Source organism: Dama dama, chromosome 16, assembly GCF_033118175.1.
Source record: "Dama dama isolate Ldn47 chromosome 16, ASM3311817v1, whole genome shotgun sequence".
Classification (NCBI taxonomy): domain Eukaryota; kingdom Metazoa; phylum Chordata; class Mammalia; order Artiodactyla; family Cervidae; genus Dama; species Dama dama.
The window spans coordinates 17635182-17651639 of NC_083696.1; the positions used below are offsets into that span (position 1 = coordinate 17635182).

At 36.3% G+C, this 16458-nt stretch overlaps 2 protein-coding genes across 2 annotated transcripts; both read left to right on the forward strand.

Annotated features, from left to right (window-relative positions):
* The first annotated feature begins 1015 nt into the window (after nucleotides 1–1015).
* LOC133071399 (olfactory receptor 13C2) lies at nucleotides 1016–1972 on the forward strand. The gene has a single exon (XM_061163995.1). It carries the CDS (start codon nucleotides 1016–1018, stop codon nucleotides 1970–1972), a length of 957 nt encoding a protein of 318 aa, XP_061019978.1.
* Nucleotides 1973–12029: 10057 nt separating this feature from the next.
* On the forward strand, nucleotides 12030–12989 carry LOC133071329 (olfactory receptor 13F1-like). Its single transcript, XM_061163945.1, has one exon. The coding sequence runs from the start codon at nucleotides 12030–12032 to the stop codon at nucleotides 12987–12989; it is 960 nt and encodes a 319-aa protein (XP_061019928.1).
* The last annotated feature ends 3469 nt before the right edge of the window (nucleotides 12990–16458 follow it).

The following is a 16458-nucleotide window of genomic DNA, read 5'->3' on the forward strand; positions in this document are numbered from 1 at the left end:
GTCCTTGGGATCGTATAGAATCGGACACGACTGAAGCGACTTAGCATGTGTTCCCTTTTTATAATGAATGACAATGCTAATAATAGCAATAATTGCCTAATAGGGGTGATTCTCAGACTAAATTAGGTAATGTACAAATAAAATAATTAGTTGAGTAAGAAATATTAGTCCTTTGGTCCTTGACTGTATTCATTTATTCAACAAATATTTCTGAACCTCTTATCTCTGTATCTGTTACATTGTAGAGACTGGTATTGTAGAAGTAAACAAGAAAAAGTCCCTGCCTTGATAAATTTTTCATGCTAATGGACAAGTCAGATAATAAGCATAACAGTATAACATGGAAAAGTGACAAAATCATTAATCTATTGTGTGGTGGTTTGTTGTTGTTGTTTAGTCACTAAGTTATGTCCAACTCTTTGTGACCCCATGGACTGTAGCCCCCCAGGCTCTTTTGTCCATGAGATTTCCCAGGCAAGAACACTGGAGTGAGTTGCCCTTTGCTTTTCCAGTGGTGGTTTGTAGCCAATAAAAATAGTTTATTTTTCAGTTACACATAATGCAATACTCATATTTATTTTAAACTCTAGTTAACTTGTGGTGACAAATATGAGCAAAAGCTCAGGCTTCAGCAAGGAAGACTTGGGTTTGAATCTTCCCTCTGCTCTAAATTTACCTTTAATTGAGTTTACTTAATATTTTGCTTTGATTTATTTATTGTAAAATGCGGATGATGATACCTCTCTCCCAGAACCTTGATGAAATTCAATAAATTACATGGCATATTGCTTGTAGCTTGAAATATGTTTGTTTCTCTTCCCTTCCCCCTCTCTATTCTATTTGGTCCACTTTCTTTCTTTTCTTCTTTCTTTGATCTATTCCTTTTTATATTTTGCTTTCTTCCTATGAGTATATGGTACTTCTACATTGGTACATAGTTGAATATAATCATAGTAGAGTACATATTTTATCTTAACATATTCTCATGTATTACAGGTGAAGAAGAAAGCATAGAATGGAATGGGAAAACCAAACCATTCGGGTGGAATTTTTTCTGAAGGGGCTTTCTGGTTACCCAAGGCTTGAACTACTCTTTTATATGCTAGTCTTAATAATGTATGTGGTCATCCTTCTCGGAAATGGCACCCTTATTCTCATCAGTATCTTAGACTCCCACCTTCACACCCCTATGTACTTCTTCCTGGGGAACCTCTCCTTCTTGGACATCTGCTTCACCACTGTCTCCATTCCCCCCATGCTGGTGAGCTTCCTCTCAGAAAAAAAGACCATCTCCTTCTCTGGCTGTGCCGTGCAGATGTTCCTTGGCTTGGCCATGGGTACAACAGAGTGTGTGCTCCTGGGCATGATGGCCTTTGACCGGTATGTGGCTATTTGCAACCCTCTGAGATATTCTGTCATCATGAGCAAGGGTTCCTATGTGTCCATGGCAGCTGGCTCCTGGATCATAGGAGTTGTCAACTCGACAGTACAAACTGGGTGTGTAGTACAATTGCCTTTCTGCAGGAATAATGTCATCAATCATTTCACCTGTGAAATTCTGGCTGTCATGAAATTGGCCTGTGCTGATATCTCACGTAATGAGTTCATCATGCTTGTGGCCACAACCTTATTCATAATGACACCATTATTGCTAATCATTATCTCTTACACATTAATTATTATCAGCATCCTCAGAATTCGCTCTTCTGAGGGGAGAAGCAAAGTCTTCTCTACCTGCTCAGCCCACTTGACTGTGGTGATAATATTCTATGGAACCATTCTCTTCATGTACATGAAGCCCAAATCTAAAGACACACTTAATTCAGATGACATGGATGCTACTGACAAACTAGTATCTGTGTTCTATGGAGTGATGACTCCTATGATTAATCCTTTAATCTATAGTCTTAGAAACAGGGATGTGAAGGAAGCAGTAAAACATTTAGTGAGAGGTAAAAATTTTAATAAGTAAATGGAAAAGAGACAGGTGACGTTTATAATCACAATGTAGGAATCAATTAAGGAAATCAAAGTGTCAAATAGGTTCTTAATGCTGCATCAAATTTATCTCTCTATGCCCTCAAGCTCTAAAATATTATTTTTGGTCCAGAGCATAAGGAAAGTAAGTTAAGAAATTTCAGTATTTTAAGAGTCAATGATTATAGTTTGTTGTTGCTGAAGAGCTTGATTATGAGGCTAGTAGAGGGATAGTGTAGTAGGAAGAGAGATTTTAAGACAGGAGAAAGATATACTAGTGTCAAAACCTTAAAAATCTTTTGGCCAATTTCATAGTTCCTTACTTTGCTTACAAGACAGAATGATACCTACTTTCAGATTTTTAACACTAAGTTAAAATTATTAATTTGCAATACTATAACTGCTAAAATAATTCAGTTTACTTGGAGTTTGTTCAGATATGTAATGCTGATTGTTCTCTGTCTAGGTCTCTGTATACTGTTATACTTTTAGGTTCTAGAGCAATATTCTAACTATTATTAAAAAATATTTATTTTTGGTCACTTCTGTCTTAGTTGCGGCACATGGGATCCTCCTAGCTGTGAGGCAGGCAGCAGGTAGGATCTTAATTCCCTGACCAGGGATCAGTCTGGCCTCCCCTGCACTGACAGGTGGATTCTTAACCATTGGACCACCAGGAAAATCCCTAGGGTAGTATTACTTTTGTTAAGTTTTGTTCATCTCCAACTGTCTTTTTTGTTGGTTAGTCACTGAGTCTTCTCCAACTCTTTTGAAGCCCAGTGGACTGTGCCCACAAAGCTCCTCCCTCTATGGGATTTCCTAGGCAAGAATATGAATGGGTTGCCATTTTCTTCTCCAGGGCATCTTCCTGATCCAGGGATCAAACCCTCATCTCCTGCATTGGCAGATGGATTCTTCACCACTGAGCCACCAGGGTAGCCCCTCATATCCAACTAGGAGGCATTAAATTATTCTTTTCTACTTTCAACATATCTACTTTGGCATTTTTTTTTTAAATATACCTTATGATACATGGGATCTAACTGCTTCAGTCTTACAACCAAATACCTGATATTTAAAGCTGTAAATATAAATAACTTCTGAGTCAAATTATCCACTGATAAAAGTAGAGCTATATCTTTTTCTCTGTTCCATTGGCTCTCTACCCATGAAGTATTTAATGTATTGCCAAACCAAGAGGAATCTGTTATTAAGAAATGTGAATCTGTCTTTTAGATGTGTCTACATTTGATTTTTATCTGGGATTTATATTTCTTTCCTCTGTTTGTAACCTTCAACCTTTAAAAAAATTAACTTTGTCATTTTATTTAAAATATTTCTTTCTTTGGCTCTGTTGGATCTTAGTTGCAGCGTGTGGGATATTGCAGCACATGAGCTTTCTAGTTATGGCACGTGGACTCCAGAGCTCACGGTCTCAGTAGCTGCAGCACTCAGGCTTACTGTGCTTGTTTGTCCCAGGTGTGTGGGATTTTAGTTCCCCAGACAGAGATCAAACCCATGTCCCTTTCATTGCAAGGCAGATTCCCAGCCATTGGACCACAAAAGAAGTCCCTATTTCTTCTTGATGTGAGTGCACACTTCAGATTTTCATCTTAGACTTTAATGTTTATTTTAATATTACATCTCTTTTCTCTGTAACTGCTATCATATTAGCCTCTGAATTTTAAATTTTATTTAGTTTTGATTATGTTTATTTTAGAATTAAAAAAAAAACTTTGAGGTACTAAGTTCCTTGGTTTTATTTCTCTTTGATTGCTTTAGCTTTTTAATGCTAACAAAAATCCCATAATACTTAATTGTTCATTTTTATTTAGATTTTATAATATTCTTGGTTTTCTATCTTAATTTTTTTTTAAATCTTGTATTTATTTTCACTATAAGGAAGGCATACATTTCTCCCCTTATATTTCACAAATGAGGCAGTGAGGAACATTATACAGACTACCATAACACAAAGAGAGAAATTGAGTCTATTTCTATTGAGTACTTTCTATTTCTATCTCTATCTCCTTGAAACGTTGTTTTAACTCTATTAGTAATTTTCTGAAAATGTTCTCTGAGAAATTTGAGATAACCATCAGTTAATCATTCCCAGATCCTACATATAATTAAAAAAAAGAAAAAAAAAAAAAGACCTAACTGACTTCCTCTTGGAATGTTATGCTTTCTGAAACTGTACAGGGAATAAAATGAGTTCTTGGGAGTTTCTTTCTGAAAAGTTTATATATATATATATTATTTTTTGTGTTATTCTTTTACATTTACTTCTTTCATCATGATGGTCAATGAGAAGATGCCCCTAATGATGTTTTTTTTTTTTTTTTTGAAAAATGAGATCAGTTTTTTCACTGGTTTTCAGGTTTTCTCAATAGTTGGATTCAATGTTGGTCATTATGCACCCTCCCAGAAAGTGGAAACACCATATGGAAGATTGGTCTTTCTTTGGGAACAGAGACTAGCAGTTTTTGAACTTTATCTGACTTTATTAGGACAGAAAAATGTGCCATTCAGAGGGAGATAGAATACAGAAGTGTGAGGGAATATTTATTTTTAGAAACTTCTGGTTGTGGCTAATCATTTCTTACTTCTGATCACTATTTAGGCTTCTTGTTAGTCATTTGTGCCTGTTCTTCAGTGTCATCAATATTGATGTGGTTCTTTTTCCAGTTTGTTTTATGTCATGTGTGGATTATTTTCCCTTTGTTCCCTGAGCTATAGCTGGCTCTGGACTTCTTTTTACTAACTGAAGATTTGACGAAGCTATACGGAAATTACAATGCAGAAAAGGAAAAAAGAAAACCTTAATTAGACATCACTTCTCTTTCTTCCTAACCTCCACCATAAGGAAGATTCTTTATCATATGACTCTCTTCTTATCTCTCGTCTCCTATTATATTAATAGGGTTCACTGTGCCTCAGATTAGAATGATATCTTAAATGTATTATCGCCCTGAATTCCAAGGATGTATGATATTGTCAGAGATTGTTTGTTTTCCTAGCTTGACTCCACGGACTTAGATCTGGTCCTTGGAAGTGATCAGGTGTAGACCAAAGTTTAAGTAGTTTCCATCAGCCATGGCACAAACAGTACTGTTTTAGGTGCTGGTAACAAAATATGATGCCAATATTTTATGTGTGAAACATCCTGTGGTCTTGGAGTGTGATGACCCTAATGGAAACAAGCTTGGAATGGTGAGCATATGTTTCCATTTGCTCAGAACTGGTTTAATTAATACCAGCTGCTACAGTGTAGTTAGTAATTACTCATTTCATGTTAAAAGTGTCCTAGTTTGGATCATCTAATTTGTGGTCACACTAAACAGTAGGGCCTATTTGAGACAATGTGAGAATCAGATTCCAGGAGAGTGATAGGAATAGCAGATCATAACTGTGTGATAGCAGTATCCTGATGGGGAAAAGGCGGACATATATTCAGCACATGTAAGATACTCCCAGGGATTCTTCAAGTTAATTGGGAAGGTCGTTCATCAAATTTGGAGATAGTCCACTAGGAAAACATGCTACAAATTAGGTTTTGAATTGTCACTGAAAATTATGTAATGCCTATCCATAATAATAACTTTGTATGGCTCTATGAACATTCAGGCAGTAATTCACTAGAATGGTCATTATTTCTGGCAGCTCCTCATTAGGATACTAATACTGTATTATCTGTTTATTTAAAAAGTGTTATTTTCTTATAGAGGGACTGATAATTTGTTTTCCCACTGAAAATGTTAGTTTTTCCTCAGAAAATCACTTTAAAAATAATTAAACTATTTAAAAATGCAATTTAAAAGGTTATATAATGTTTAGTTATTACTAAATAGTGGCTATATTTTCCATGTTGTAAATACCTATTTCTAGCCTATGTTATATTCACTAGTTTCTATCTCCCACTTGCCTGCCCACATATCCTGCCCAACCCTGTACCGCTGGTAAGCCCTCATTTGTTCTGTTTGTTATTGTTCCATTGAGAAGTCACATCCAACTCATTGTGACCCGTTGAGCTGCAGCATGTTGGGCTTCCCTGTCCCTCACTCTCTCCTGGAGTTTGATCAAACTCAAGTCCACTGAGCTGGTGATTTCTTCCAACCGTCTCATCATCTGTCACCCCATTTTTCTTCTGTCCTCAACCTTCCCCAGCATCAGGGTAGAGGGGAGATCTAGATCTGTGTGTCTGCTTCCTTTCTGTCACATTCACTAGTTTGTTGTATTTTTTAGGTTCCATGTATAAGTGATTCATATAATTTTTTTTTCTTTGTCTGACTTGTTTCACTTAGCATAATGCCCTCTGAGTCCATTTGTATTGCTGCAAAAGGCAAATCTTTTACCTAAGTGTAAGGCCAGATACTACACAAATCCTGGAGGAAAACGTAGGCAGAACACTCTTTGACATAAATTGCAGCAATGATTTTTTTGGATATGTATCTTAAAGCAAAGGAAATAAAAGTAGAAATAAAAAAAATGGGGCCTACTTAAAGGCTTTTCCATAGTAAAGGAAACCATCAACAAAATGAAAAGATCACTTAGTGAATAGGTGAAGATATTTGTAAATCATATGACTGATAAAGGATTAATATTCAATATATATAAATGAATCATACAGCTCAAAGTCAAAAAAGCAAACAGCCTGATTTAAAAATGAGCAGAAGAACTGAATAGATATTCTTCAAGAGAGGAAATGCAGATGGCCAACAGGTACATGAAGAGATGCTCAGCATAGCTAATTATCAGGGAAATTCAAATCAAAATCATAATGAGATATCACCTCATACATGTCAGAATGGCTACCATCAAAAAGAACACAAATAACAATTGTCGGTGAGAATGTAGAGAAAAGGGAGCCCTTGTACACTGTTGGTGGGAATGTAAATTTGTGCAGCCACTATGGAAGACAATATGGAAATTTCTTAAAAAACTAAAAATAGAACTACCACATGACCGAGCAATTCCACTCCTGGATATATATCCATAAAACACAAAAACACTAATTCAAAAAGATATGTGCACCCGAATGTACGTAGTGGCACTATTTGCTATGGCCAAGACTGTAGATTGTCATCATGTGAAATGCTGGGCTGGATGAATCAAACACTGGAACCAAGATTGCTGGTAGAAATATCAACAACTTTAGATATGCAGATGTTACCACTTTAATGGCAGAAAGCAGAGAGAAACTGAAGAGCATCATGATGAAGGTTAACGAGGAGAGTGAAAAACCTGTCTTAAAACTCAGTATTCAAAAAATGAAGATCATGGCATCTGGTCCCATCACTTCATGGCAAATAGATGGGAAAAAAGTAGAAACAGTGATAGATTTTATTTTCTTGGGCTCCAAAATCATTGCAGATGGTGACTGTAGCCATGAAATAAAAAAGATGCTTTCACCTTGGAAGACAAGTTATGACAAACCTAGACAAGTATGTTTTTTTATAAACAGATTCCTTCTGAATGAGTCAGGATATGAGGAGCTAAGGTTCTAGAGAGAGTTAAACCTACCAAGACATTCTATTCTGAAGTGAAGGGAGGCCAAGTATCTGAATTAAGGAAGTTAAATGATCTCAAACGGTATAATTCATTTACCGCAGGAAGCACTAGCTAATTTTTAGGCTTCCTAGAGAAAGAGTGCTGAAAATTGAGCGAAAGGGGGTTAAATATGTTAGGTTAGGTTTTATCAGTCCCACAGTGGATATGAGATAAAAATTGAAGTCTGTTGACTCTTGAAAGGGAAATCTCCCTTATACAAACTTCAGGATCTCAGTTTGGAACCTATAGGGATAAATCTAAAATAGGAGATGAAACAGATTTTGGCCAAGTTCTACAAAACCTGAAATCCATCTCTAACTTGTCTCAATGACTCTTTGGATTAAAGCAATCTTTCCCAATCTAGGCTTGTATCAAAGCATAAAGGAAATTCTCTTTGTATAAATAAAACATCATCCAGAGATTATATGTTTTTTATGTATGATAACTGGTAAGATATAAGACCAAAAGATGAAGACAGATGATTGAAAGTCTCTCAGGATGATCCAAATATAGAAGTTATCAGACCTATTTGACAAGAACCAGTATTAACATGTACCTCAACATACAGTACAAGATGACGAGTTCACTAGAGCATTTGATGTTATATTAAAACGTCAAGTAGATGTTATGGAGCTGAAAAATGCAGCGAGAATGAAGAACTAAAGAGATGGATTTTCCACAACTTAGACAAAGTTGAAGAAAGGCTTAGCAAATTGAAAGGTTAATCAGTAGAAAATATCCAGACTGATGCATGGAGAAAAAAAGAATGGAAAATACAGAAAGGACTGTAAGAGCTACATGGGTCATGTTGGAAAAGTCTAGTATGTATAACTGAACACTCAGAGGGAGAGGAAAAAGAGGAAATGGGCTAGAAGAGAAACTGGCTAATACTGAATGATTTTCTCAAGCTTGTGAAAGACATCAAGCCTTAAACTCAAGGAGATCTATAATGTCAAGAAGGGTAAATAAAAAGAAAAAGATTTAAGAATCTCTTTGTAAAATTTTAGAAAACCAATAATAAAAATAAATATAAAATCTTATTAAGTGAATGTAAATAACAGACAGTTTTCCTCAAAGAAGTAGCAAGAAAACATCTTAGAGCCCAAATCTCACTTTGTGGCCATTTAAAAGCTGAATAAGAATGTTTTATCTTCTATTACTTTGATAACTGAGATAACTGTAGAGATTGCTGAAAGGAAATGGGTCACATTACAAGCTCAGAGGCTATTTGGGATGGCATCTCTACAGTTCTATTAATTGGAATGTTTGCTATATAGTTCAAGGGCCATCTGCAAAGGAATGGAATAGGCAAATAGTCTCCTCTAGTTCTGCTTCCACAGAAGTTTTTCAAGAATCAGGCCTTTTGCTTAGCCAAGTGGCTTGAAATAATTACAAAAATTTTACTGTTGTTTTTTTGCCCTGAATTTCTTAATTGAACTTGGAGAATTACACCCAGGAGAAACTGAAACTTTTTAAACTTCTTTAGGTTTCAGAATAACAATGTTAAATTGTTAAGGGAGTTGGAAGGTCCCTAAAAGCAGTAGGAGACTAGAGTAGTGAAGTTCCAGGGATTGCCCTTTGGAAGATTTTTGGAGAAAATCATAGTGGTGATTTGGGCAGAACAAATCTTTATATCATTATTTCTCTTAAATTATTAAACAGTTTTTAATTAACGTGAGCTATGTATGTTGACACTGTGAGTCAGGCAAGATTTGGGTTGATATTTTGCAAACTAGGAGTATCCATGTCCTTTTTCATTACCATCTTCTGAGTAAAAATATGTGCACAACCCACTTTAACACAGTTTTCAGAGAGTACCATAGAAATTGCAAAATTTAGAATCTTTTACTCTTTTGAGCACTACAGTAGACTCTCAAGAAAGACTTTGCTGAAGATCACCTTTAAATATTGAAGCACACTTTAACCAAAAGTGAAGATGCACATTCCGTGTGCTGAGGTAAATGGGAACAGACATTAACCATCACTTTCTGTAATCTCAGATTTACAAAATTTATTAATAGGTCTCAGCTAGGCCAGGAAACCAGAATAAAGATATTTACTTAAAAAAGAAGTGCTAGTTGGTATGGAAAATATTGAGATGAAGAAATGAGTTTTGATTGTCGGATAAAACTTTTGACTATGTGTTCCAGGTGAGACCCTGACAAAGATCTAAGATAAGAATGAAGGAATGAGTCGGACTCAATCTGGATGAGAAAAGGAGAATACTTCATTGTTGTGTTTCTAAAAGTAGACAAAAGAGCAGGTGATGGGAGGGAGGACATGAGGGCCCAGAGCCAGGAACGGAAAACTGAGTGCTGGGTGGGGAAAACCCCATAGAGAAACCCTCAGTGGAGGGGACGTATATGCTGACCAAAGTGGATTTTAGAGACCAGACATGTCTCACTTTTGCACTTCTGGAAATAACTGGTAAAGTGTTTCATTTTCATACATGGATTGGAGGTTGAAATTTAAATAGATTATGAAAAAGTTGCTATGTTTTAAAAATCTGAGTCAGTGTGGGCCAGCACTGTAGCAGCGTAGAGGCAATTATGCTTCAGGAAAGCGGGGAGAACATGAAATCATAAACCACTATTGTGATTCTGTGAAACATGAACGCGATCATGGAATTGGGGCTATTGAGGGAGAATTTAAATCAAGTTAATCTAGATCTTGCAAATCTGCACAAGATAGAAATTATTACCCTTCAGTTGGGTCCAACTCCTTGTTAACCAATGGATCGTAGCCAGTGCGGATCCTCTGTCCAAGGAATATTCTTGACAAGCATACTGGATGGGGTTGCCATGCACTCCTCCAGGCTTTCTTCTTGACCCACAAATCAAACTTGTGTCTCTTGCATTGCTTGCGGTTTCTTTACTGCTGAACCACCAGAGAGCCCTTACAATCAAGTTTCAAAGAGGTCAAGTGATTTGCTAAATTTTGCATGCCAGTAAATAGCATGGTTGGGTTCAGAGCCTAAAGTCTCACACTCTGAGGACAGTGCTCTAATTCCTTACAGAAGATGACCTTTTGGAAAGTATTTCTTCCTCTTCTAAGAGCACAAGTGATCATTGTCTTTTTCACGTATGACTGTATATCAGATACTTAAATCTAAGAGCTAATCATTTTGTTTCTTAATTCAACTAGTTTCTTTAAGATCAGAGAAATGATCAGAGAAATTTGCAGATGTGTATAACAAGTTCAGAGGTCTTCAGGCTTTTCTGTTGACACAGAGAACCACAGTGAAAATGCACTTATCTTAACACGTATTAAAAACTTGCCATGTTCAAAGCAGCCATATGTAATTAAAAATCTTAAATATGACTTATTACTTTGCTAGTGTTGTCAGGAACAATCTCTTCACAAGCTCAGCATCCACTGCAACGGCAATAGCGATGTGCATATCTGGGTATAGTCAGTGTGATATACTTGAACAACGTAACTGTGTACAAAGAATGCAGCTGTACTTATGATTTATGACATATAGTTTTGATAACTAATTGAAGTATTCAAGAAAATTAAGATTGGGGCCGGGAAGGAAAAGTACTTCAGATAGATAATTGTAGATTAAAATATATAAAATGTAAATTGGCATGCTAAGAATGTGGAACCACAGAGTGGTTGTTGTTTTAGACCAGAAGGTAGAAGTAGAGTACTGGAAGATGCGATCAGAGAAGTTCTGATGTTGAGAATGTTCAATGATGAGAATGTGAGGCTTGTGTAATTTGTGACTGAATTTGTTTGAACTCTATCTTGAAAGACAGTGGTTTCAAACTTTCTTCCATATGTGATCAGTTGTGAGATATATTGTAAATAATTTGATTTACATTATGAATTACTTAACCTTCTAATAAAGGATGGGTTCAAGATTACTCCATAGTCAAAAATGCATTCTTGAAGATAGATATCACATAGCGTTAGAGTGAGTGGACACTTGGCTGATCTCCTGTTTATATTCCTTAGTGTGTGGCATTTCCATCTGTGTGTTTTTTTTTTCCCACAAAATTTGAAACTTTTTGGAATGCAACCAATACCTTTCCTGTTGCAACTTTTACAGCAACAAAAAAATGTTTCTTTGCCCAGAAACGTCTTCTGATCTTTACCTTGACTGAGGCCAGTTCATATTTTGATTAAAACAAATCTCAAAATATCTTACTAAGCAATACCCCTGACGTAGGTTAGCATTTGTCTCTGTGTTCGCCTAGTTTCTTGGGGCATATGTATATCATGTTCTTGTAACTTTTAATTTATTTGAGTGAGTCTTTTATTTGATTTTGATTTACTTGAGAGAAGAACTTGTATAACTTCACTGTAGATTCTCAGTGCCTTAGAGTGCATTCAGTAAATGTTGGATGAATGAATGAATATTGCTAGTCATATTGGAAGGCAATGCTCCCTTTAAAGTTCCTCTACCAAAAACTCCTTGAAAGTTGGTAGAGTGTAAATTTTAAACATAGGCCATGTATACTTTTATTCACTATTACAGTTGAACAAAGAAGAATAAAATGGACAAGACAAATGCAACAGTCATTTCTAATTTTATTTTTCTGGGATTTACTCACTATCCCCAAATTGAAGTCATCATATTTGTGCTGTGCTTGCTGATGTACTTGATCACCTTACTGGGTAATATTATTCTGATGTCAGTTAGTGTCCTGGATTCTCACCTACACACACCCATGTACTTCTTCCTCAGCAACCTGTCATGTCTGGACATCTGGTATACTTCTTCTGCCCTGACTCCAATGCTGGCAAACTTTATTTCAGGGAAAAACACCATCTCATTCTCAGGGTGTGCTGCTCAAATGTACTTCTCTCTGGCCATGGGCTCCACTGAGTGTGTGCTCCTGTCTGTGATGGCGTATGACCGATATGTAGCCATCTGCAACCCCCTGAGATACCCCATCATCATGAACAAGAAGATTTGTGTTCAGATTGCAGCTGGCTCGTGGGTGACAGGCTCCTTCACTGCCCTGGTGGAAACTGTGTCTGTGTTGCAGCTGTCACTGTGTGGAAGGAGTGTCATCAATCATTTCACTTGTGAGATTCTGGCCGTCCTGAAACTGGTTTGTGTAGACACTTCCAAGGTGCAGTTAATCATGCTGGTGATCAGTGTACTTCTTCTTCCTATGCCAGTGCTCTTCATTTGTATTTCTTATGCATTCATCCTCTCTAGCATCCTAAGAATCAGCTCACTGGATGGTCGGAGCAAAGCTTTTTCAACATGTGCAGCCCACCTGAGTGTAGTGGTTTTATTCTATGGGACAGCTCTCTCCATGTACCTGAAGCCATCAACTATAGATTCACAGGAAGTAGATAAATTTATAGCTTTGGTATATGCTGGCTTAACTCCCATGTTGAATCCTATCATTTATAGTTTACGGAACAGAGAAGTGAAAGTGGCTGTGAAAAAACTGCTGGTTAGGAACTCTGTTTGTGCTCTTTCAGTCTCTAGTAGCAAATGATATCTATAAATATTAAGGGATATTTCGTGCTCTCTCTATATATCAGGAGATAATTGGGGTAGACACTCATTTTTAAATGTGATGTGCAATATTCTAAGTCTCTTCTTTGACTAATCACTGAGAGTCTAAGTAATATCAATGTATCATACATAAGTTTATCTGATCTTAAACAAATAGTCTCATGATGACAAGTTTTAATTTTTATTTGGTGTTATAGGGTTAAATATAACTATTTTTGTTGGTTTAGTGTTATTTTGATTTCTTTCTAAAATTTTTTCCCCATTTATTTTTATTAGTTGGAGGCTAATTACTTTACAATATTGTAGTGGTTTTTGTCATACATTGAAATGAATCAGCCAAGGAATTGGGTGGAGAGGGAGGTGGTGGCGGGGATCGGGATGGGGAATACATGTAAAATTTTAAAAAATTGAAGTATAGTTGATTAATATTGTTTCAAGTATATAACAAAATAATTCAGTTATGTGTGTGTATTTTTTTAAGATTCTTTTCCAGATTCTTTTCCAAAGTAGGTTGTGATAAGATATTGAATATATTTCCCCATGTGTATAGTAGATCCTAGTTATTTATCTGTTTTGTGTGTAGTATTAAGTAATTGGGTATCTATTAACATCAGGCTTCTCTGGTGGCTCATTTGTGAAGAATTTGCCTGACAATGCAGGAGGCACAGATTCTATCACTGGGTTGAGAAGATCCCCTAGAAAAGGAAATGGCAGCTTACTCCAGTATTATTGCCAGGGAAATCCTATAGACAGAGGAGCCTGGTGGGCTGTATAGTCTATGGGGTTGCAAAAGAGTCAGACACAACATAGTAACTAAACAACAACAGCAATCAATTAATCTCAAATTCTCAATTTATCCATCATCCTCCTTTCTTTTCTTGGTCATGATAAGCTTGTTTTCTGTGTCTGTGAGTTTATTTTGTAAATAAATTCATTTTTATCATTTTTTTGTAGACTCCACAAATTGGTGGTATCATCTATTTGTCTTTCTCTAGTTTACTTCACTTAGTATAATTATTTCTAGGTCCAGCCATATTGCTGCAAATGACATTGCATTATCCTTTGTAGAGTTGAGTCACATTACACTGTATATGTATTCCACATCTTCCTTATTCATTCATCTGTCAGTGGGAACTTAGGTTGCTTCCATGTCTTGGCTATTGCAAATATTGCTGTTATGAACATTGGGGTACATGTATCTTTTTGAATTAGCATTTTCTCTGTATATATACCCAGGAGTAGATTGCAATGTTCTATGGCAACTCTATTTTTAGTTTTTTGTAGAACTTCCATACTGGTCTCCATTGTGGCTGTACCAATCTGCATCCTCACAAACAGTGCAGGAGGGTTCACTTTTCTCCACACCTTCTCCAGTATTTATTATTTGTAGACACACTGATGATGGCCATTCTCATCAGTGTGAGATGGTACTTCATTGGAAATATAACTTTGTAATATATATGTACAATGTAAATTTACAATGTAATTATAACATTGTAAATATAACATTAAGTTCGTATGTTGGTGAGTATTCAAATTGTGTACATGTAATTTACAAATGGATGTGAAGAGTTGGATCATAAAGAAGGCTGAGCACTGAAGACTTGATGCTTTTGAACTGTGGTGTTAGAGAAGACTCTTGAGAGTCCCTTGAACTGCAAGGAGATCAAACCAGTCAATCCTAAAGGAAATTAATCCTGAATATTCATTGAAAGGACTGATGCTGAAGCTGAAGCTCCAAACCTTGGGCCACCTAATGCGAAGAGCCGACTTATTAGGAAAGACGCTGATGCTGGGAAAGATTGAAGGCAAAAGGAGAAGGGGATGACAGTGGATGAGATGGTTGGATGGCAACACCGATTCAATGGATAGCATCACTCAGTGGTGTGCTGCAGTCCATGGGGTCGCAAAGAGGTGAACATGACTGAGCAACTGAAGAACAACTGATACAACAACAACAACATGTAAATGTAATTACTTTACTAGACTTTTGGCTAATTTATTATTAGCCTCTGTTTAATGCTGAATTATGTCCCTTCAAAACTCTAATGTTGAAGGCCTAGCCCCCCATCCGCCACCCCCACACGTACCCAGTACCTCAGAATGCATCTATATTTGAAGATACGACATTTAAAAAGGTGGTTAAATTGAAATGAGGCTGTTATTGTAGGCCCTTATACAATCTGATTTGTGTCATTATAAGAAAAGAAAATTTGAATGCACATAGTGAGAAGGTGACTCTCTAGAAGCCAAGCAGAGGCCTCAGAAGACTTTAAACCTGCTAACATCCTAATCTTGGACTTTTAGCTTCCAAATCTATGACCTGATAAATTTCTCTTGTTTAAGCCACCCAGTCTCTGATGTTTTGTTATGACAGAATTAGCAAACTAGTATGAACTCGTTTTTAACGTAACTAAATGGAATAGAAATAATTACATATTCTCTAAATGTGTGGCTGTGTTTTAAATGTGTGGATATGTTTCTGTCTGCATATATGTGTGTGTGTGATGTGAGCATCTATATACAGATATAAAATATCTGCAGAAATATATCCTGAATAGAAGTAGAGTGGATGAGTGCCAGTCAAGGAAAAAAAAAATATCAGAAAATTTAATGTCATGTTGTTAGTCTTCAGATGCTGACCTTTTCTATTTTTATTTTTTTTTTTTGGTAAATTCACAAGAAGATAAAAGGTGTTTCAGTGAAACTACTGGTAGTTGCTGCTGTTCAGTTGCTCAGTAGTGTCTGACTCTTGTGACCCCATGGACTGCTGCACACCAGGCTCCCCTGTCCTTCACTATCTCCTGGAGCTTGCTCAAACTCATGTCCACTGAGTCAGTGATGCCATCCAACCATCTCATCCTCTGTTGTCCCCTTCTCCTCCTGCCTTCAATCTTTCCCAGCATCAGGGTCTTTTCTAATGAGTCTACTCTTCTCATTAGGTGGCCAAACTATTGGAGCTTCAGCTTCAGCATCAGTCCTTCCAATGAATATTCAGAAACTATTAGTACTCTGTTTAATCCTGTTATTCCAGACACCTGGTTCCTTAAATCCAATGGTATCGATGAACTCATTAACACTTAGGGAAAAAAAAAAAGACATGAAATCTGTGTTATAGATGCTACAATAATGAAAGCCTATTAAATGGGTATAAAATATTGAAATATGTGAAATATCTTATTATATAAACCACAATATACAAAGAATTAAAATGTATACATAGAAAATTTCATAGCATATTTAATCCCTGTCTGGGCCAGATGGCTAAATGTACAAAACTTATTTGTTTTTTATCATGGAATCATTAATAATATCTGTAGAATTGTTTTAAGGACTTGTACTCAAGTTGAGGACCTCCCACTGGTATAGAAGAAAGAGATAGAAGATGTACTGAGATTGATTTTAGGTTGTGTTAGCAAATTATGACAAGATTAATCTAGTTTGTCCAA